This window comes from Amaranthus tricolor, chromosome 7 (genome assembly GCF_026212465.1).
Source record: "Amaranthus tricolor cultivar Red isolate AtriRed21 chromosome 7, ASM2621246v1, whole genome shotgun sequence".
Taxonomy (NCBI): Eukaryota; Viridiplantae; Streptophyta; class Magnoliopsida; order Caryophyllales; family Amaranthaceae; genus Amaranthus; species Amaranthus tricolor.
Window position 1 is genome coordinate 27,526,811 of NC_080053.1, and position 22,501 is coordinate 27,549,311.

At 35.6% G+C, this 22,501-nt stretch overlaps 2 protein-coding genes across 8 annotated transcripts; both read left to right on the forward strand.

The window, feature by feature from the left end:
• Nucleotides 1–1,606: 1,606 nt before the first annotated feature.
• LOC130818072 (putative lysine-specific demethylase JMJ16) lies at nucleotides 1,607–10,786 on the forward strand. 6 transcript variants are annotated; one of them, XM_057684106.1, is made up of 14 exons: nucleotides 1,669–2,007; nucleotides 2,993–3,294; nucleotides 3,401–3,472; nucleotides 3,721–3,798; nucleotides 3,908–4,411; nucleotides 4,568–4,792; nucleotides 5,194–5,355; nucleotides 5,951–6,319; nucleotides 7,259–7,667; nucleotides 7,746–7,907; nucleotides 8,064–8,618; nucleotides 8,699–8,802; nucleotides 9,312–9,509; nucleotides 10,160–10,786. In XM_057684106.1, exons 2-14 carry the CDS (start codon nucleotides 2,998–3,000, stop codon nucleotides 10,433–10,435), a joined length of 3,411 nt encoding a protein of 1,136 aa, XP_057540089.1. In that variant the 5' UTR covers nucleotides 1,669–2,007; nucleotides 2,993–2,997; the 3' UTR covers nucleotides 10,436–10,786. The 6 variants fall into 6 exon arrangements, with proteins under 6 accessions (XP_057540086.1, XP_057540085.1, XP_057540089.1 ...); XM_057684103.1 differs by adding an exon at nucleotides 1,607–1,633 and having other exon boundaries at nucleotides 1,913–2,007; nucleotides 7,259–8,618; XM_057684102.1 differs by having other exon boundaries at nucleotides 1,661–1,709; nucleotides 1,913–2,007; nucleotides 7,259–8,618.
• A 1,319-nt stretch (nucleotides 10,787–12,105) lies between these two features.
• Nucleotides 12,106–21,718, forward strand: LOC130818073 (putative lysine-specific demethylase JMJ16). 2 transcript variants are annotated; one of them, XM_057684107.1, is made up of 12 exons: nucleotides 12,106–12,813; nucleotides 13,711–14,012; nucleotides 14,106–14,177; nucleotides 14,601–14,678; nucleotides 14,788–15,294; nucleotides 15,432–15,656; nucleotides 16,566–16,727; nucleotides 17,343–17,711; nucleotides 18,042–19,383; nucleotides 19,476–19,579; nucleotides 20,039–20,236; nucleotides 21,119–21,718. In XM_057684107.1, exons 2-12 carry the CDS (start codon nucleotides 13,716–13,718, stop codon nucleotides 21,389–21,391), a joined length of 3,627 nt encoding a protein of 1,208 aa, XP_057540090.1. In that variant the 5' UTR covers nucleotides 12,106–12,813; nucleotides 13,711–13,715; the 3' UTR covers nucleotides 21,392–21,718. The 2 variants fall into 2 exon arrangements, with proteins under 2 accessions (XP_057540090.1, XP_057540091.1); XM_057684108.1 differs by lacking the exon at nucleotides 12,106–12,813 and having other exon boundaries at nucleotides 12,828–14,012.
• Nucleotides 21,719–22,501: the final 783 nt, after the last annotated feature.

A 22,501-nucleotide genomic window follows, 5' to 3' on the forward strand; every position in this document is an offset into this window, starting at 1 on the left:
CTCATTCATTCATAACAAAGCTACCTTTCCTTCATTCATGCTAGAGCTACTATTCCTTTTTTAATGACAGGGCTATTATGTATTCACTCATCCCCATATATAAATCATACACCCTCAAAATTAGATTTTTTTAGAGTTGATTATTTGAAATGTGAGATTATTGTAGGAAAATAGTGAAAAGTAAAACTAGTTTAGACAATTTTTCCTATAAACTTTTATCACTACTTAATATAAGTTTTTAGTTTGTTTTTCTGAAAGTGTGACCCATTCAGTATTGGACTAACGTATCACCAAGACAAACTAGGGGAGGTAAATATGCTCGATTGAGAATGTGACAAAGTTGATGGGAGAAGTAATAGTTATTGGGTGATGGAGTGATAGTGGTCTGGTTTCCAACGATATCGTAGGTGGTTCCAAGTAATAATTGACCCCCACAAAACATATGTTAACTTGCCTAGTGAATTTTTGTGAAATTATTCTCGGATACCAACATTAATGTTTGTTATAGTGGTTGAGAGACAAAGTAAAAAAAGCTTATTACGTTTTCACAATTTTTCCTCGCCTATAAAATAGTAAGAAACTAACTTATGGGAAAGTGATTCTTGCCCTAACACAAAATGATATTTGGACCAAATAGTGGGTTTAAGCCAAAACCTTTTGATGATGAAACATCCTTAAACGATTACATATCGAGGAAAAACATATACACCCTATGGTATTGGGCTTGACCCAATATCATAGTGTGAAGTGTCCTATCATCATGTTTATTTTAAATTTATAATGTTGGAGAGGCTTGAATTCGAGTAAAAACCCGAACTTTTCCTGCACCCAAAGTCCCAAACCCTTGACCCATGTTACACGTGTCTGATGTCAAAATATTGGTTGCTTAAGATTTTAAAGTAAAAGATGTCAAAGGCATGTCTAAGAAATGTCTCTCTTAAAATTGTACTATTGACGCATTCCCAACAACTAAATAATTATTGTGACGTTTCCATTATACAAAAATCAATATGCAAAATATATTAAATATAGTACAGTTAGACAAATCCAGGTGTTTATTTATCTTAAAATTAGAATGAAGCCAAAATGCTAATCATGAACACATTTTCACTAAAATTGAAATCGCCCCATTAATAATTCATGTAGGATATACTTTAAATTAATTTTCCTTAAAAAAGAAGTTTAATATTCCCTCCGTTTCTTTTTTTCTTCCTATTTACTTTTTGTACAGTTTTTAATGTAATTTTCAAACCTCAATATCTCTAAATACATATAATAAAAAATTATGAAAAATATATAATAAAAAGGTATATATTAAGACAAATCTAACGAGATCTCACATGGATATATTTTATCTTTTAAATATGTATAAAAAATATTAATTAAATTTCCCTCTCTTTAAAGTGGAATATTCCAAATGAAAAGAACACTAGAGAATAAAGGGAGTAAAAACTAACTTCAAAATTTTGTACTAATTAAAAAATAACGATTGTACCTCTTATTTCTCACCCGAACCTTATTTTTAAGTGGAATATCGAATGGATCACTATAAACTTTTAAGTATTAATTAATCCGTATTGAATAAGAAGAAAAGACTCAAATAAATTGGCTAACACCAACGGCCAGCCAACAGGTTTTAATCTTTTTGTTCTTTTTGATTAAGATTTTATTATTTTTCTTTTATTTTTGACCAGACATTGAATAAAGTGGTAATTTTTTTTCTGACCTTTTTCCGGTTTCTAGGGTTTGTAACAATCGACATTTTTATTCAATTAATAATAGGGGAATTTTTCCCTAAATTCTTCAATACATACACAGACTAGAATATATCAAAAATTGTCCTGATTACATTAATGATTTTTTTGTAAATAATATTTCTGAGATTGAAGTTTCTGTTTCGTGGTTGTATCAGAATTTATTGGATTTGTCAAATTCAGGGTTTTGGTCAATGCAGTGTTTCAGCTTGGTTTGGTCAATCTGGAATTCAAATACCTAGATCAAGTTTGTGTAAGTCCCTTAATTTAATCTGACATGCTGTATAAAAATATTTCTCTTGTTGAGCAAGTATGTGGAGTAATTGATTGATGTTTAGAGCGAGTTTTTTTTCAGAAGATTTTATGTTGAACATATGATTGATGTTTGGGATTTAAGATGATAAACTATTGGAAGATCTGTTTTATTGATATTGTATTTTTGTGTAGCAGATAATAATCTGCTGGAAACCCTAGAAAAAGAAAACAGAAGAAATAAAAATAAAAAGATGATCAGCTTCTTATTATTCAGCAATGTTTTGTATTTTACAAATAGTTAAGATTCTGCAGATCAGTTTTTAGTTGTGTGATCGGATCGTTAGGGTTACCAATTAGCTTAACAAATTATGGTGTAGGAGTTTCTCTGAAGCAGTCTGGACTACATTTTGATAACCTTTTTTGATCATTAGGATTACTAATAAGCTTAACATATAGATAGAGAGATCTGTATGTAGGTTCTTGATGCCGTTGTGGAATGTATTACCTTATATGGACAATTGTTAAACTTATATGTTACTTCATCAAAATCTTGAGCGTCATGATATTTTGCGGAGTTTGGCCTTGGATTACTAAAATAGGTACTTACGTTATTCTTTTTTGTAAAAAAGTGTTCGTTATTAGACCATGGACTAATTTTGAATACCAAATTTCTGTAGAAATCTTTGACTTCGTTATTAGACCATGGACTAATTTTGAATACCAAATTTCTGTAGAAATCTTTGACATTTAATTCAATATTTGCATTGGCAACCTTTGTGGTCTTATTTTTCCTTAGTCTTTGTCCCGTCTTAGTTCACATACATTTGTACAACATATATTCTGTTTCCCGGCTTTTCTAAATTCTACTCCAGTGATCGTGTGATTTATTTTGTTGAATATTTGACTTAAAGCCATTTCTTATGGTGTTCCAAAGATTTTGTTATCAACCCATAACCTTTTCCTATCATTGATGATCGATGCAGCTATTATGGGGACAGAACTTTTAAGAGCTTGTCTGAACGAAGAAGATCTTGATTTTCCAGCAGTCCCACCTGGTTTTGAATCTTTCACCTCTTTCAAGGTGAAGGTCGAAAATGCTGACAGTGAACCCTGCTGCTCAGTTTCTTCTAATCCTTCTCGACAAGAACCTGTTCATGTAAAACTTGAACATGGGATTGGTGGTGGGGGAAAAATATCAAGATCTCTGAGACGTAGACCATCTAACAGCTATGGACGATACAATCAATGCTCTGATGAAGAATCTGATTGTGAGCAGCTTGACCAGGTTGCTAACTTTGCTCTCTGTATATGCTGTTTTGTGGACAATCACTTGAAATTATGACAGTCATTTCTCTTCATTTTTCTGATTTGAGATTCACTTAATACTGCAGAATTTCCCCACAAAGTCTGGCCTAACAAGAGGGGTTATCCGTGGTTGCCCTGAATGTCCCCACTGCCAAAAGGTTGGTTTCAGCTACAATATATGATCTAGTGTCCTCATCACTACATTCTTGTTCAGATGTTGTTGTGACATCGTGAATGGTTGATTACGCTGAGAAAACTTGAGAGTTTGTGCTAGATTTTCGCGTTAGGTAAAAGTTGAAGATTTGCAGAATGGTTTAGCTGGATTTTGTAGTTTATTGTTTCAAATATGTCAAATGGTAATTTTTTTCATGAGATGTATATATTTTTAACTACAGTATGTTAATAGGTTGTTGCAAGATGGCATCCGGATGCTGCTTGTAGGCCTGACCTTGAAGAGGTGCCTGTATTCTACCCGAGTGAAGAGGTTTCTACATTGTGAAATATCTAGCTTTCTTTGTTTAATTTATTTTTCAGGTTTTCTGAAACATAATTAAGTTGGATGTCCAATAGTTTGATGCTTTACTGTTCTACAGGAATTTAAAGATACAATAAGGTTTATAGAAAAGATACGACCAAAAGCTGAAAGATATGGAATTTGCCGTATTATTCCTCCTCCTACTTGGAATCCACCCTGTCCTCTTAAAGAGAAACATATATGGGAAAAGGCCAAATTCGGGACTCGCGTACAGAAAGTAGACAAACTACAGAATCGTGATGCATCGAGAAAACAGTCCAAGGTCCACACTCAAGCCAGGAAGAAAAGGAGATGCGTTAGAATGGGTGTAGAGTGTGGTCCAGGGAATGGAAATGCCTTTGAGCTAGGGGAACCTGGTTTTGGTTTTGAACCTGGTCCTGATTTCACTCTTGATGAATTTCAGAGATATGCAAATGCTTTCAAGAGCCAATATTTTAGGAGTGTAAATAGTACAGATTCAGTCATTGAAGAAGCAAAAAGTACTGATTGCTGGGAGCCATTAGCTAAGGATATAGAGGGTGAATATTGGCGAGTGGTTGAGAAGCCTACAGAAGAAATTGAGGTGGGATTATATTTTGAACTTACTTGTAGCACCTATGCCCACTTCCCTTTTAAAAATGGGTTGGGTGGGATTGGGAGGGGGGGTGGGGGGGAGTAGAAGCATATGATCAATTTTCATTGTACGATAGCTATAATTTGTTGCTGTAATATCTTTTAGGTCCTTTATGGGGCTGATCTGGAAACTGGAGTTTTTGGCAGTGGTTTTCCAAAATTCTCTGCTGAAAGTTTTTCGGATGCTGATGAGGAATATGTGAAATCAGGATGGAACTTGAACAATCTACCTAGGCTTGCAGGTTCTCTACTTTCCTATGAAAATGCTGAAATATCAGGTGTTCAAGTTCCGTGGTTGTATGTTGGAATGTGCTTTTCCTCGTTTTGTTGGGTAAGTTAATATTAATGATTTCATTCCTATCACCGTCTCTGGACGTACTTTCACTCTGTTGTTAATAAATGTTACAAATGGGTATATTTTATATTTGCATAGTAAATGTCCTTTTGGGGTTGGTTGTTTGGTACTTCTATTAGGGTGGAGTTTTTTGGAAGTTCAATTTTCATATGTGATCTGGTGCTTGGAGTGGAGAAGTGGCTAATTTTCTCGTACATTAAAGTAATAGAATTATGAGCACTCTGCTGACTTTAATGTACTTAATTAGAGGTGGCCTGCCATGTCGTGTGCATTTTCCACAAATAACATTCATTAGGTTTTTACAGCATGCTTTTTTTTCTTGATAGCCTTGTTGAAACATTGACAACTGATGCTGTTTTGTCTGTTTGTCTGAGTAGCATGTTGAAGATCATCATTTGTATTCTCTGAATTACATGCATTTTGGTGCTCCAAAAATGTGGTATGGTGTCCCTGGGAGCGATGCTGTTAAACTGGAGGCTGCAATGAAGAAACATTTGCCTGATCTATTTGATGAGCAGCCTGATCTCCTCCACAAGCTGGTATGTTGGTATCACTATATTTTGGGAATTAGATTCTGTTTCTAACTTCCTGTTATGGTTTTTAATGGAAAGATTAGTTACTTGGATTTCTGAAAAATATGACTTAATGCAGTTTTTGATTAAGATTTTTAACTTAAACACGTGGACAAGATAAATAAGCTGTCGATTGAATGTGATGTCATGTAATTGGTTATCATTATAGGAGTAAAGTAGATTGAAGCCAAAAATGACTTTTCCTAGAGTGGTCTTGCGCGTGAAAACTCTTGCCTTCTGCTTTAGTCTTGCTGATAAGGCAAGTAAAACTTCTAGACGGAAAATTTGAGATCCAACAGTCACCGCGGACATTACTTGATCTATTCAGATTCACATAAGCTTAAGAAAAAGGGTGCTATTTGGTTTTTAGATTTTAAATTTTTATATTTGTGTAACTACTGCTATTAGAGCGTATCAGGGTGTTAACTAATCTCATTTACCTGCTGTTACGGACAATTTTTTAGTTGAATAGCATTTATACCACTTGAATTAGTTCTATATGTTAACTGTGTTTAGTTTGTCTACTTAATGAGTTGACTTACAATTTGTTTATTCTTTGCAGGTTACCCAACTTTCTCCATCCATATTGAAATCAGCTGGGGTACCAGTCTATCGGTGCATGCAGAGTGCAGGAGAGTTTGTATTGACCTTTCCCCGAGCTTATCATGCTGGGTTCAATTGTGGGTTCAACTGTGCAGAGGCAGTGAATGTAGCTCCTCTTGATTGGCTTCCTCATGGATTAAATGCAGTAGAGCTTTATCGTGAGCAGCGACGAAAAACAACTATATCTCATGATAAATTGCTACTTGGGGCAGCTAGAGAAGCTGTAAAAGCTAACTGGGAACTTAATTTACTAAGGAAAAATACCATCGATAACCTCAGATGGAAAGATGTCTGTGGAAGGGATGGGATCTTAGCCACGTCTCTGAGGGTATGCTATGCATCTTTTACTTTTATAAATGAAGCAATGCATAGTCCTAGTTGATATTGGACTTGATACCCCTTGATCCTTTCTCCATTATATGCATTTGTCTGCTTGGGTGGGAGGCTGGGAGCCACTTTGGTGGCATTGGGCCAATCTAGTGCAAGTGTAAGGTTGTGTGTGTGTGGACGGGGGGATTTGTTTGATGTTTCTGAGTTTCCCTGCTCATTGGTCATTGGTGTGAAACTTGCTAAATTTTCTTGTTGGGGCCGGTTTCTTGGGATGGATAAATCAGGACTTGGCCAACAATCTAGTTGATTCAGTATGCATGTCTAGTTGGGAATCATGAGTCCTTTAGAATTTTTTAGAAGTATTTAGGATGCTATTTTTATTTTGTTATATTGCTCGTGTAAAGATAATGTATTTTGATACAGTAAACATGTTCGTTGCTGTACGCCTCAGCTAGCTGCTGTTATTAGTAATTGCCAGGAAATCAGAATGCCCAAAAAATTGAGACATGCTCAATGTCGAATTGAGATTGTTTGGGTGTATAATCCTTGTGACCTTATCTAATGATCATTAGCATTTAGCTGTGTCCCTCTTATTGAACTGTTTCTTCCACATCTTTTTTAAAACTTCGTGTAGCCTGTCAGAATCTCAGAATTTCCTTTGTATGAAACCTATCTGAATCTTTCATCTTATCCTTGGAGGAATCATGCTGTACAGAACTAGAGTAGATCTATTTTGATTAGGGCAAGTTTTTCCTATTTCGTAACGACTCCATCTGTATAGCTATGCAATGAAGATAATTTGCTGCAGACCTGTGAATCCTCCTTATTTGTCACTGTTGAACCTTGGAAGTCAACTAAACCTCCTGTATGGCATATATACTATACATTTTGGCCATCGATAAAATTACATAGACTTTTTTGTAAACTTTTCTTGCAGGCACGTGTTGATGCTGAGCATGCAAGGAGGGAATTCCTTTGCAAACATTTAAAGGCACTGAAGATGGAGAGTACTTTTGATGCCACAACCGAGAGGGAATGCTACATATGTTTCTTTGATTTGCACCTTTCGGCTGCTGGTTGTCGCTGTTCCCCAGATAGGTTTGCATGTTTGAATCATGCAAAACAATTGTGTTCATGTAGTTGGGATGCTAAATTTTTCTTGTTTCGCTATGATATTACGGAGTTGAATCTTCTGGTTGATGCTTTGGAAGGCAAATTGAGTGCCATTTACAGATGGGCCAGACTTGATCTTGGGCTTGCATTGAGTTCTTGCATATCCAAAGATAATCGACCTGTTATGGGAATTAGTGGTGCATTTCCAGAGCATCCTGGAGACAATACTGCGTGTAAGACAAATTTGCAATCTATAGTACCCTTTAAAAGTAAAGACGTTTGGATGAAAAACCAAACTGTTTTGGCTTTAGGTGGTGGAACTTCTTCAGTTGAAAGGGGGAAGTTCTCTGACGCTGTACTGGCCCTGGGAGCCACAAAGATCCCTCCTATTAAATTGTTTCGCCAAATTAAGCCAAAAAGTGACAAACCACAGATCAATAAAGTTGGAGGGGAAGTCCCTGCATATAATCCAGGTGATTGCACACATCAACTATTTAGTAGAGATACACTCAGCAATAATAGGTCCACTTTACTGGAATCGATGAAATCATCTTCACACAGGCAAGATAATCTGATATGCCTTAGTGATGATGAGGATGAACAATCAACTAAACCTATTTGTGATACAGGAACAACATGTCAAGACAGTCCAAAAGTTCCCCAGATAGAGAGGTCTGATCATAAGTTGAATCTTTGCGATCTAGCTAATGCAGCCTTGGCTGCTGAAGCCAATCTAAGCTTGATGTGCGATGGACATAAAGATGACTGTATGTCTTGTTCAACGTCCCCGAATAATGAAGCTGAGGTAAAATGTGAAACAGTCGGTCTATATGATGAACATAATATTTCCTGTCATCAAGGTTCTATAGGTTCTAGTGTTGAGAAAAGGGATCCAGATGCCTCCACTCCTGATAGCTTTCATCAACATACAACATGCGCTCCTAATGTGGGATATGGCATTAAGTTTAGGGATGAAAGTGTCATACAGAGAGTTATTGACGAGGCTAGAACTTTACCTGGAAGTCCATCATGTAGTCAAAGTAGCGTAGACAAATATCCTCGCCAGAGAGGTCCACGCATTGCAAAAGTTGTGCGGAGAATCAACTGCAAAGTTGAACTGCTAGAGTCTGGTGTTGTGAATCTTGGAAATCTATGGAGCAGTAGCAGAGCCATTTTCCCGAAAGGTGGCTGCTTCTATCTTTCATATTCTTTTTTTTTTGGTGGTTTTGCATTACCTAACATTAATAATGATTTTCTTCTGTAGGGTTTAAAAGCCGCGTCAGTTACATAAACTTCTCGGATCCCACAAACTTTTGCAACTATATCTCAGAAATTCTTGATGGTGGATCAAAAGGACCACTTTTCATGGTAATAAACCTTTTTCTGTTATCAGTGCTACGGTTTTGTTGTTTGTGCTGCTATATCTTTTACTCGTGCCTAGAAAAACAAAGTTAGTTCTATTTTCGTTTTCTAAATTGTTGTCTCAAATCTGTTTTTTTCATGGCAATAAGTCTGGTGCAATATAAGGGTTTTGGTTACGGTCGTGAAACGGATCATGCAGCGAATGCGGATGATTTATCGGTCAATGCGGCCTATATTTCAGTCGTGGTATATACTGTTACAATAAGGTCGCGATACAGTGACACAATCTTGTTTGTGTACTCTAGTGATAAACCATTGTCAATTATTTATTCTGATAGAACTAATGAAGTAGACTAAGATTTATGTTCATCTTTGATTTTTTTCTCCTGTTCTCTATCCTTTCCGCCTTTTATCAGTTCTTAGCTCTGACTGATTCATGATGGTGTAAAAAAATTACACGTATTGGTTAGATGCTGTATCTTGACTAGATTGTTTCTGGTATTAATTTTTTTCAGGTATCCATGGAGCACGACTCGAATGAAATTTTTGTACACTTTTCCCCTACCAGATGCTGGGAAATGGTTCTTGAACGAGTGAATCAGGAGATCAGTAAGCAGCACAAATTGGGAAAAACAAAGCTTCCTCCTCTGCAGCCTCCCGGCAGCTTGGACGGACTTGAAATGTTTGGTTTTTCCTCCCCAGCTATAGTTCAGGTATACCCATTTTAGTATTTTGAAATGACAAATTGATAATTGTATGTTCTTCTCGTCACGTTGCACTTAGTGTGTGCTTGTGTATACCAGTAAATTGGCAAAGTTCATTCTGGATGGTTTTAAATTATTTTGTCTTTTGGTTTTAGAATATAATGGACTAGTGAAATTGCACATTAAATCATGTGCAATTTCTTACTTATGTGAAGTTGATGTTTGTTAGCAAAAGTCAATCAAAAACTTACTCTTTTTAAACACAATGGTAAGGTTGCGTACATCTTACCCCCGATCCATGTCTAGATGGGGTGGGAGTCACATGATAACATTGGGATAATAAAATGTTTTCTGCATCTGAAATAAAAAATCAGTGTTTTAAATTTTGAGTGTAGTCGATGTAAGGTCCTGCATATATGTGCACTGTTATGGTTATGGACTAGCCTTTATATCAATACTTTGGTATATGCAGCAATTTAATGATCCCTGTTCAGCTTTATAATTTCTGACCATTGGCCACATTACTGAAACACATTAGTTCTCAGTCTGCAGTGTGTGGTTCGTTATTTAGTAATCAATGATGGTGAAATTATCATGTACGTTGAATGTAGTCTGACTTTCCAGTTTCTATCTGCACTTTCATTCGGTCGTTTCAACAGGTTATCGAAGCATTGGACAAGAATCGCGTATGTGCAAATTATTGGAACTCTCGTCCCCTTTCTCATATTTCACAGTGTTTTCAACCACGAGGAAACAACCGAAACACATATAATATGTCGGAAAAGCAAAATGTAGGCGGATCTGACACAATACTCAGAAGATTAATCAAGAAGGCTGACGCTGAAGAATTACACTCACTCATCGAGCTTTTGGGCAAGGATCATAGTCACGTGACCCGTGTTATAAACGAGGAGATCGAGAATCGATCAAGGTAGTTAAACATCCAGTCTCAAGGGGATATATTGAATTGGTGAATGAACTTTGAGGCTGGTATCTGTTAGGGTATCTGTAAATTTTTAGTAGGGTCATTAATTTTTTTCCCAGTTTTTGATTAATTTCTATTCACTTGAGTGATAAGGGAAGCTGGAAACTTATCCTTTGGATGCAAGTTTTCTTCCAGTCTTCTTATAGGGGTTGGATAAGTAAATGAGCTCTTCTTTTTTGTTAACTCACTGCTAGGTTCCCATTTTAGTGCATAGAAATTAGAATGATTATAATGACAAATCTTACCCACACAATACACTGAAACAAATTCTTTGAATGATATATAGATATTACCTTTTGTATATGTCTCTCTCAATTTGCATCAATTTCCATTTTATGCTGTCTATCTCACATTTTACATTATTTCGTTATTTGAAATCACACTCCATCACTTTTTTAATCTCAGGCACACGTTTAATATCATTCACATTATTAATATTGTTTTTATTTAATACTCTCTTCTATTCTCTTTACTTGTTCTATTTGGTTTTGACACATTTGTCGATGCACGTTTTTAATCTTAAATATCTCCAATTGTACTTGAGTAAAATTATAAAAAATTGATATTGATAAAATTTATAATAAGACGAATTAAATAAGATTCCACATGACTATGTTGTAACTTATAGATTAAGAATAAATTGCATAATAAAAGTAACTAATAAATAGTGCTGAAAAACCAAATGGGACAAGTAAAGCGAATAGGAGGGAATATTACATTTGTTATACCAAAGAATAAAATATAACAACTCTTACTATTTCAACCAGATCATTTGCACATTTAATGCTGATTTGATCCATGTAAATTTTATAAATACTAATTTTTATATTAACTTTTATTAAAAATTTTAAGTATTTAAGATTGAATATATGCATTACAACTCTAAAAAACTAAATGAAAAAATAGAAGAGGAGGGAGTGCTATGTAACACACTAATCCATTACACCAATCCTTAAAAGCTTGTGAGGATTGTGGTCAATTTTAATAAGTTAAAGCAATTATAAATTTTTATGTGAAGTTGTACATAATATTTGTCATTTATTATTAATAATCAATTGAAAATAATTTTTTTTATTAATATTATTATTAATATGAATAAAATTGTGTACATCTGACTCTTTTAAAGTCAACTTAAATTAGAATTCATTAAAAAGGCTAGGATAATTAAAAAAAATAGCTTGTTTCACTAGTCTACTTTCACGTGGAGTAGTCATATGGAGAAGAACCTAACAACTAAGTCCACAATTTCATACCTTCCTTTTTCTATATACTCCTCTCTCTAAAACCTACATCACTTAATAAACTTTTTTAATTATTTATTTTTACTTTTTAAATCTATAAGTCTATTTTTTTTTCCAATTTCTTTTTCCTCTATTAAGTAGAAGAAAGTTTTCTTTACTTTTGACACCAAAACCAAATTTAATTATATTAGCTTACATATGTTGCTCTCTTCAAAAAAAAAAAAAAAAGCTTACATATGTTGCATGTAAATGCTTTTTTATGGCCAAAATATATTTACCCATTAATTATCTCATTATAAAATACTTCTATTAAACTTCCTTTTATTATTATAAAATAAAATTCTACTTGACATTTTTTAGATGAGGTATATATACTTTTCAATTTTCATATGACAAGAAGATTGGGGGTCCTAAACCTAATTAATAAAGAAGAAAAACATACTAAAATCAATTGGGTTCTGTGTTCTTTATTCTTTAAATTAATTATTGTACAATGATTTTATTTTTCCATTATTTTTAATCAGACATTGAAGATTGTGGGTGGATTTTTTTTTTTCCCTTTTCAGTTTCTAGGGTTTGTAACAATCAACAGAATTACTAATAGGGGATTTTTTCCCTAAATTATTCAATATACATACAGACCAGAAATCCAGAATACATCAAATCCACAATAGTATTTTGGATTATTTCCATAATTGCCCTTATCCTAACCGTGTCTGAATTGGGATTTTCTCTCTCCTGAATTTACCTTTTTTTTCGAAAAATAAATCAACTTAATTTGATTCATATTCTTTTTCCCCTTGATTAAAGCTTCTGCAATTTAATGGGTTTTTTTACTGATGTGAAAAAAACTCTTGGGTAGACTGCTGATTTGGGTTAGGACTAGATCTGACAAATTTGTATTTATCTTTCTGTGTTTCCTGATAAAATTAATTATTTTTTGGTAAATAAAATTTCTGGGATTTACTGTTCTGTTTTGTGGGTGTATCAAAATTTCTATGAATTTGTTAAAATCAGGGTTTTGGTAAATGCAGTGTTTCAGCTTGATTTGGTCAACCTGAAATTCAGATACTTAGATCAAGATTATGTAAGTCCATTAATTTAATCTGATATGTTGTTCATAATCTTTCATGATGAATACTGTTGAAGTGGATGATCTGGGTATAGATTTTCTTGAACAAAATTGTAGTTATCTGTAATCAGATTTCAGAATATGATTATGTTAAGTATGATTGATGCAAACATTTGATATATAAAATAAAATTAATGGAAGATCTGGTTGCTTGACGGGATTTTTTTCTGTACTTGGATGAACATCTGCTGATGCAAACCCCAGAAAAAGAAAAACAGCAAAATTAAAAATAGAAAGATAGATCAGCTTTTTATTCATCAATATTTGTGATTTTCGAATAGCTGAGATTTCGCACACCCGTTTATTGTCGTCTGATCGGATCGCTAGGTTTACGAGTAAGCTTGGTATATGAGTTTTTCTGCAGCAGTCTGGATTTATTTTTGATGGAACTGATTTTAAGATTAATAAATGATGAGGTTTTAGGGGCCTTTTTTGTTTTTCTGTTCCATTGTTTAGAAGAGAAAATAGGGATTTGTGGTGAGATAAAGTATGTTTATATAATTTTCTTGATGCCCTTGTGGAATATTTTATCTTATATTGTGTATTAATCTTTCATATGTCAATTTTTGAAAAACTGGATTCCGGATCAATGTCACATGATTCACTAATCTCTCCTTGCGAATCAGGAATCAAAAGAAAGCGAATTAGGGTCAGTTTTGGGCTATTTTAGGGTCATTTTGAGCGAATCCCGAATTCAAAAGACGAATTAACTAGCGAATTATGTTGCATTGTTCAGGAGTGTCATGATCTTTGAAGTGAAAGTAGGGATTTGACTTGAAGTCATTTCTTATGATGTTCCATGGAAAGTGTTATCAACCCGTAACCTTTTTCTATCATTGATAATTGATGCAGCTATTATGGGGACAGAACTCTTAAGAGCTTGTCTGAACGAAGACGATTTTGATTTTCCACCAGTTCCACCTGGTTTTGAATCTTTCACCTCTTTCAAGGTGAAGGTCGAAAAGGCTGACAGTGAACCCTGCTGCTCGGTTTCTTCTAATCCTTCTCGACAGGAACCCGTTCATGTAAAACTTGAACCCGGGCTTGGTGGTGGGGGAAAGATTTCGAGATCTTTGAGATGTAGACCATCTAACAATTATGGACGATACAATCAATGTTCTGATGAAGAATCTGATTGTGAGCAACTTGACCAGGTTGCTAACTTTGCTCTCTGTATATGCTGTTTTGTGGACAGTTTATTCTGACAGTCATTTCTGTTCTGATATGAGATTCACTTATTTCTGCAGAACTTCCCCACAAATTCTGGCCTTCCAAAAGGTGTCATCCGTGGTTGCCCTGAATGTCCTAACTGCCAAAAGGTTGGTTTTGGCTGCAATATATTTGATCTTGTGTCTTCATACTGTATTCCTGCTCGGATGCTATTGTGAATTGTTGATTATTGATTTAGAGGTGTTCATTCGGGTCATCAGGTTGATTTCGGGTCATGTATTTTGGGTCGGTTCAAAATTGGGTTTTGAGTTCACATTGATTTTTTCATAATTTTAAATTCATTTTGAAGTCGGGTTAAATTGAGTTCGGTTACAAGGTTGGGTAAACATTGGGTTTGTTTTGAACACCTCTAATTATTGTGAAAGAATTGAGATTTTATGCTAAGTATGTGTTAGGATAATCAAAGATTTGCTGGAAGGTTCAGCTGGATTATTGTATTTTGTTGGATCAATCATGTCAAATGCTAGATTTTTCATGAGATATATATTGTTTTAACTACAGTTCTTTTTTAGGTTATTGCTAGATGGCATCCTGAAGCTGCTTGTAGGCCTGACCTTGAGGAGGTGCCTGTATTCTACCCGAGCGCAGAGGTTTCTACATTGTGAAATATCTAGTTTTCTTTGTTTTATTATTTTCTGGTTTTGGCTACAATATATTTGATCTGAAAGAGGTTTCTAAGCATGCTTGACTGTTCTACAGGAATTTGAAGATACATTAAGGTATATAGAAAAGATACGGCCAAAAGCTGAAAGATATGGAATTTGCCGTATCGTTCCTCCTTCTACATGGAAACCACCATGTCTTCTTAAAGAGAAAGATATATGGGAAAAGGCAAAGTTTGGGACCCGTGTACAGAAAGTTGACAAACTACAGAATCGTGATGCATCGAGAAAACAGTCCAAGGTCTATACTAATGCCAAGAAGAAAAGGAGAAGATGCGTGAGAATGGGTGTTGAGTGTGGGCCAGGGAACGGAAGGACCTTTGAGCTAGGGGAACCTGGTTTTGGTTTTGAACCTGGTCCTGATTTCACTCTTGATGAATTTCAGAGATATGCTAATGCTTTCAAGGACCGATATTTCAGGAGTGAAAGTTATACGGATTCAAGCATTGAAAAAGCCAAATCTACCGATTGCTGGGAGCCATCAGCTAAAGATATAGAGGGTGAATATTGGCGAGTGGTTGAGAAGCCTACGGAAGAAATTGAGGTGCGAATAAATTTTGAACTTGTAGCACATATGCCCACATTCCTTTTAAAAGTGGCTAAGGGTGGGATTGGGGGTAGAAGCATATGATTAATCTTGATTGATGATAGATATAATTTTGTTGCTGTAATATCTTTTAGGTTCTTTATGGGGCTGATCTGGAAACTGGAGTTTTTGGCAGTGGTTTTCCGAAATTCTCTGCTGAAAGTTGTTCGGATGCTGACGAGAAATATGTGAAATCGGGATGGAACTTGAACAATCTACCTAGGCTTGCAGGTTCTCTACTTTCCTATGAAAATGCTGAAATATCAGGTGTTCAAGTTCCATGGTTGTATGTTGGAATGTGCTTTTCCTCGTTTTGTTGGGTAAGTCGATATAATGGCTTTATTCCTATCATCGTCTCTAGACGTACTTTCACTCTTTAAAATATAGTGTTGATAATGTTACCATTGCGTATATCTTGTATTTACATATTTGGCAAGCGGCTGATAGCTAATTACAATGGCTGGTTTGACCAACTAATTTTATTAACTGGTTTGACATTTTATGGGCCCTAGGCAAATTGAAAGAAATGGGCCCTCTCTATAAAGGGTCGATTTTGAACTTTAACGGGTGTAGGAAAAATAACAGAGACGGACCCTTATATATTATAATGATCATTATAAATGTAGACGTGTCATAAACTTCTTAATTGGTAAGAGAATTAATCATAAATTGAAAATTTTTAAGTGATTACTCCATTAACCAAATATTTCAGATTTTAGGGCCTTTCCAACTCGGGGCCCTAGGCAAATGCCTACTTTGCCTATGGTCAGGAACGACCTTGCCTGATTTTGAACTCGCTGCTCTGAGCAGCTTGTTCAAAATAGCTTATTCATAACAAGCTGTTTCAACTAGCTAATTTCCCAAACATTAGCATTGGTTGGTTTGACCATCCAACCCTCTATTTGTATAAAAATAAGCTAAAATTGCCCAATAAGCTATTTTGCCAAACACCCCCCATAGTTTATTCCCATTATGGTGGAGTTTTTTAGAAGTTCAATTGGCATATGTGATCTGGTGCTTTGCTTGGGTGGAAAAGTAGCTAATTTTCTCGTAAATTAAAGTAATAGACTTATGGGCACTCTGCTCATCATAATATTGTGAATTAAAGATAACTTGCCATGTCTTGTGCATTTCCCACATCTAACATACTTAGTTTCTTACACATGCTTTTTCTTTATTCTTTTTGTAACATTGATAACTGATACTGTTTTGTACGTTTGTCTGATTAGCATGTTGAAGATCATCACTTGTATTCTCTGAATTACATGCATTTTGGTGCTCCAAAAATGTGGTATGGTGTCCCTGGGAGTGATGCTCTTAAATTGGAGGCTGCGATGAAGAAGCATTTGCCTGATCTTTTTGATGAGCAGCCTGACCTCCTCCACAAGTTGGTATGTTGTTCTCACTATATACTGGATGTGAGCAATGACTATGTTTCAGGAATTATATTATATTTTGTATCTGCCGCAACTTTTTAGCTTCTAGCTTAAAAATACGTCTAAATACTGTTTTTGATTAACCTTTTTAGCCTAAACATGCGGACAAGTTAAATAAGCTGCCCATTGAATAATATGATGCTTTTGGTTATCATTATAGGAATATATTACAGTCTATGTTACTTGGACTCGGGGTACTGATATTGGATACTGGCACGTGTCTAAGTGTAGGATACGTCTAAATATTCAATTTTACGCTTAAAATGAAGCAACTAAGTGCCATACTAAATGTCCAAGGATCAAGGGTCGGACACGGGTACGTGAAACAAAATGAAGAGTCCGAGTCACATAGATTACAGTGTAGCTAGATATTTTTTTGTAAAGTATTCCTGCCGCTAGCGGCGTGGCGGAGAAGAATCAGGGTGCTAATTGATCTCTTTTTCCTGTTGTTACAGAGAATTTTTGGTTGATAATATACTACTTTAAGTTAAATATAATTTGTGTTTGTTTTTCTGCGTTTGATTAGTTTGTCCTTTATGAGTTGACTTACGGTTCGTTTATTCTTTGCAGGTTACCCAACTTTCTCCATCCATATTGAAATCAGCTGGGGTACCAGTCTATCGGTGCATGCAGAGTGCAGGAGAGTTTGTATTGACCTTTCCCCGAGCTTATCATGCTGGGTTCAATTGTGGATTCAACTGTGCAGAGGCAGTGAACGTAGCTCCTATTGATTGGCTTCCTCATGGATTAAATGCAGTGGAGCTTTATCGTGAGCAGCGACGAAAAACAACTATATCTCATGATAAATTGCTACTTGGGGCAGCTAGAGAAGCTGTAAAAGCTAACTGGGAACTTAATTTACTAAGGAAAAATACCATCGATAACCTTAGATGGAAAGATGTCTGTGGAAGGGATGGGATCTTAGCCACGTCTCTCAGGGTATGCAATGCATCTCTCACTTTTAGAAATGACGCGGCATAGTGCTAGTTTATGTTACTCGGACTCTTCATATTGCTTCACGTACCCGTGTCCGATCCTTGATCCTCGGACATTGGTATGGCACTTAGACACTTCATTTTAGGTGTAGAATTGAATATTTAGACGTAGCTGACACTTGGATATGTACCACTATCCAACATCAGTTACTGAGTCCAAGTAACATATGTGCTAGTTACATTGGACTTGCATCTATTCTATGCATTTAGATTTGCTTTAGATATTGGCCATCACTAAAATTACAATGACTTTTTTCGTGAATTCTTCTTGCAGGCACGTGTTGACGCAGAGAATATGAGGAGGGAATTTCTTTGCAAACAATTAAAGGCACTGAAGATGGAGAATACATTTGATGCCACAACGGAAAGGGAATGCGACATATGTTTCTTTGATTTGCACTTGTCAGCTGCTGGTTGTCGCTGTTCCCCCGAAAGGTTTGCATGTTTGAATCATGCAAAACAATTGTGCTCATGTAGCTGGGATGCCAAATTTTTCTTGTTTCGTTATGATATTCCCGAGTTGAATCTCTTGGTCGATGCTTTGGAAGGCAAATTGAGTGCCATATACAGATGGGCCAGACTCGATCTCGGGCTTGCATTGAGTTCTTGCATATCCAAAGATAATCGACCATCTATGGGGATTAGTGATGCATTTCCCGAGCATCCTAAAGACAATACTGCGTGTAAGTCAAATTTGCAACCTATGGTACCCTTCAAAAGTAAAGATGTTGGGGTTAAAAACCAAACTGGTTTGGCTTCTAGTTCTGGAATTTCTTCAGTTGACAGGGGGAAGTTCCCTGATGCTGTACTGGCCCTGGAAGCGACAAAGATCCGTCCTATTAAATTGGTTCTCCAAAGTAAGCAAAACAAACCACCGATCAACAAAGTTAGAGGTGAAGTCCCCGTATATAATCCCGGTGACTGCACACATCAATTACCTAGTAAAGATACACATAGCAATAGGAGGTCCACTTTACTCGAACCTCCGATGAAATCTCCTTCACATGGGCAAGATGATCTGATATGCCTTAGTGATGATGACGATGAACCATCAAATAAACCTCCTTGTGATGAGGACAGTCTAAAAGCTCCCGAGATTGAGAGGTCTAATCATAAATTGAATCTTTGTGATCTAGCTAATGCAGCCTTGGCTGCTGAAGCCAATCTAAGCTTGATATGTGATGGGCATAAAGATGATTGTATGTCTTGTTCAACTTCCCCGAATAATGAAGCCGAGGTAAAATGTGAAACAGTCGCTCTATCCGATGAACATAATCTTTCCTGTCATCAAGGTTCTATAGGTTCTAGTATCGAGAAAAGGGATCCAGATGCCTATACTCCTGATAGCTTTCATCAACAAACAACATGTGCTCCTAACCCGGGTTATGGAATTAAGTTTAGGGATGAAAGTGTCATACAGAGAGTTATTGACGAGGCTAGATTTTTTCCTGGGACTCCATCATGTAGTCAAAGTAGCGTAGACAAATATCCTCGCCAGAAAGGTCCACGCATTGCAAAAGTTGTGCGGAGAATCAACTGCAAAGTTGAACTGCTAGAATCTGGGGTTGTAAATCCTGGAAATCTATGGAGCACTAGCAGAGCTATTTTCCCAAAAGGTAGCTGCTTTTGGCTGTTTCTGGTTGCTTCTGTCTTCCGTATTTTTTTGTGGTATGTTTACGTAACATTTGATAATGATTTTCTTCTGTAGGGTTTAAAAGTCGCGTCAGTTACATAAATTTCTTGGATCCCACAAACTTGGGCGACTATATCTCGGAAATTCTTGATGGTGGATCGAAAGGACCACTTTTCATGGTAATAAGCAATTTTTAGTTATCCATGCTAAAGTTTGCTTGTTTTGTATTGCTATATTTTTACTTGTGCTTAGTAGAAAATAGAAGTTTGCGCTATTTTTTTGATTACAAGGTAGGCCGAAGGTAGGGGAGAGCTTGGTGAGAATCGAACCTAAGACCTTACCAGGGGAACTGGTACTTGCTCCAGCCGAGAGAAGACCTGATTTGCTATTTTCCTTTTCTGAATTGTTGCCCCAAATTTGCTCTGTTATCTCACTTTATGCCTATGCATTTCTGGTAAAAGTCGTGGACTAGAATAAGATTCACATTCGTTCTTTGATTTTTTTTTCTTGTTCTCTTACATCCTTTTTACCCGTAATCAGTTCTTAGCTCCGACTGATTTCTGGTGGTATAAAAAAAAAAATCCCCCATTCTAGATGCGGCATTTTAAGTAGATTATAGCTGGTTTTGATATTTTCAGGTATCACTAGAGCATTGCTCAAATGAAGTATTTGTACACATGTCACCTACTAAATGCTGGGAAATGATTCTTGAACGAGTGAATCAGGAGATCAGTAAGCAGCACAAATTGGGCAAAACAAAGCTTCCTCCTCTGCAGCCACCTGGTAGTTTGGATGGACTTGAAATGTTTGGTTTCACCTCCCCCGCTATAGTTCAGGTATAAAGTTTGGTTTAATGTTTTCCCATTTTAGTATCTTGGTCACTGTCACATGATTCACTATTCTCCTTGCGAATCGAAATCAAAAAAGCGAATCATGGTTGATTTTGGGCTATTTTAGGGTCATTTTGAGAAAATCGCGAATTCAATAAGCGAATTAACTGGCGAATTATGTTACACTGATCTTGGTTAATAAAATTGATAATTGTGATGTTTCTCATCATCTTGATTTTTGGATGTGCTTTTGTATACAAGTAAATTGGCAAAATAGGTGGATTATAGGCAATCACTTCTATCATTCTACATGGGGTCAAAGATTTATAGTTTTTGGTTTCAAATTATAATGAAAAATAGTGAAATTGCTCACTAAAATGATACTCGCTATCAAAAAACAATTAGAAACTTTTTTGTTACCACATGGATAAGGTCGTGTACATCAGACTTGAACCACTATTTAGATGGGACCACATCGGGATAATGAAATGTTGTAAATCTGATATGCAAACAAGGCTTTTAAACTTTCGAGTGTACTAGACATCGGGTCTGCAAATATGTATGCTGTTTTGGTTGTGGACGTGCCTTTTTATCACAACTACGTATCCACGACAGTTTAACGACCTATGTTGGTCTAAACAGCGTTATTTAGTATCCGATGTTGCTGAACAATGTAACATAATTCGCCAGTTAATTTGTTTGTTTTTGAATTCATGACTCAAAAATGACCGTAAAATATCCCAAAATCGACCATAATTCGCTTTTATGATTCACAATTGCCAATGAGATTAGTGAATTATGTGACAGTGATGCTGAACTTACCATTCGAGTTGAATGTAGTCAGACTTAATGGTTTCTATCTGCACTGTCATTCGGGTGTTTCAACAGGCTATCGAAGCATTGGACAAGAATCGCACATGCAAAAATTATTGGAACTCTCGTCCCCTTTCTCACATCTCACGGTGTTTTCAGCCACAACGTAACAACCAAAACCCAAATAATACGGAAAATGAAAATATAGGACGATCTGACACGATACTCAGAAGATTAATTCAGAAGGCGGACACTGAAGAATTACACTTACTTTTGAAATTTTTGATCAACGATCATGGTTGTGTGACGGGTATTATAAACGACGAGATCAAGAACCGGTCGAGATAGTTTAACATCCAGTCTCAAGGTGATATAATGTAATGGTAAATGAACTTTGAGGCTGGTTTCAATTAGGTTTATTTGTACATTCTTAGTAGGGTCATTGATTTTTCCCAATTTCTTCAGAAAATACATTTAAGTGATAAGAGAAGTCGGGAACTTACCCTTAAAATGTAGGGGTTTTGTGGATAAGCAACTAACCTCTTCTTATTTTTGAATCACTGCTAGGATACCATTTTAAGTGCATAGAAGAGTTCATGACAAATTTTACACACAGAATACAATGAAAGAAATTTCTTGATTGTTGATTTGTTATATATCTATTACCTTTTTGTATCTCTACATCTTTGTGTTTTAAATGAGTGTCACCGATGAAATTGCTACACCCGCAAATGACACAAAAATTAAGAAATAAAAGGAGAGAAAATAAGGGAAAATCTGATGAGGATTTCCCTGATTCTCCCTTCCTAAGAAATTTTGTTTGTATAAAAATAATGTGGACTAAGTTCATACAAGACTTTCTTTATGGTAGTGGTTAACTCTGCAAACCAATTACTATAAAAGAGCAAACCTTATTTGGGACTAGCTTACAATGAGATAAGTCTATACAAAGAGCTCAAATTGAAAAAAGTTAATATCTTAAAGTGATCAGTTATTATCTTAAAGTGATCACTTATAGTAATAAAGTTATCATTTTTTATAGTTTTAGAGTGATCACTCATAACATTAAAGTAATCACTTACAATCTTAGAGGGATCAATTAGAGAATTTAACTAATTATATAAGCTCGCTTCATGGTGACATAGTCTCATAGAAAACTTGTTGATGTATTAATTGATGTAGTTGGACTATTAAGCTCCATTTAAAACTGTCACATAATGAAACCATCTTAAATAAGAATTTGTGAGTATAAAATCACCCTTTAATGAGATGAGGCAAAAAATTTAACTTAGGTATACTCTATGGGTGTGCAAAATCAGATATTAGATCGATCTAGATCTAGAGATTCGAATATTCAGTTTTTCGAATTGAACCAGACATCCGGTTTTATTTGTTGATTTTGCTTTATACCATAAACAATTACGTCAATTTCTCTTTCGTTTGTCAATTTTTTTATTA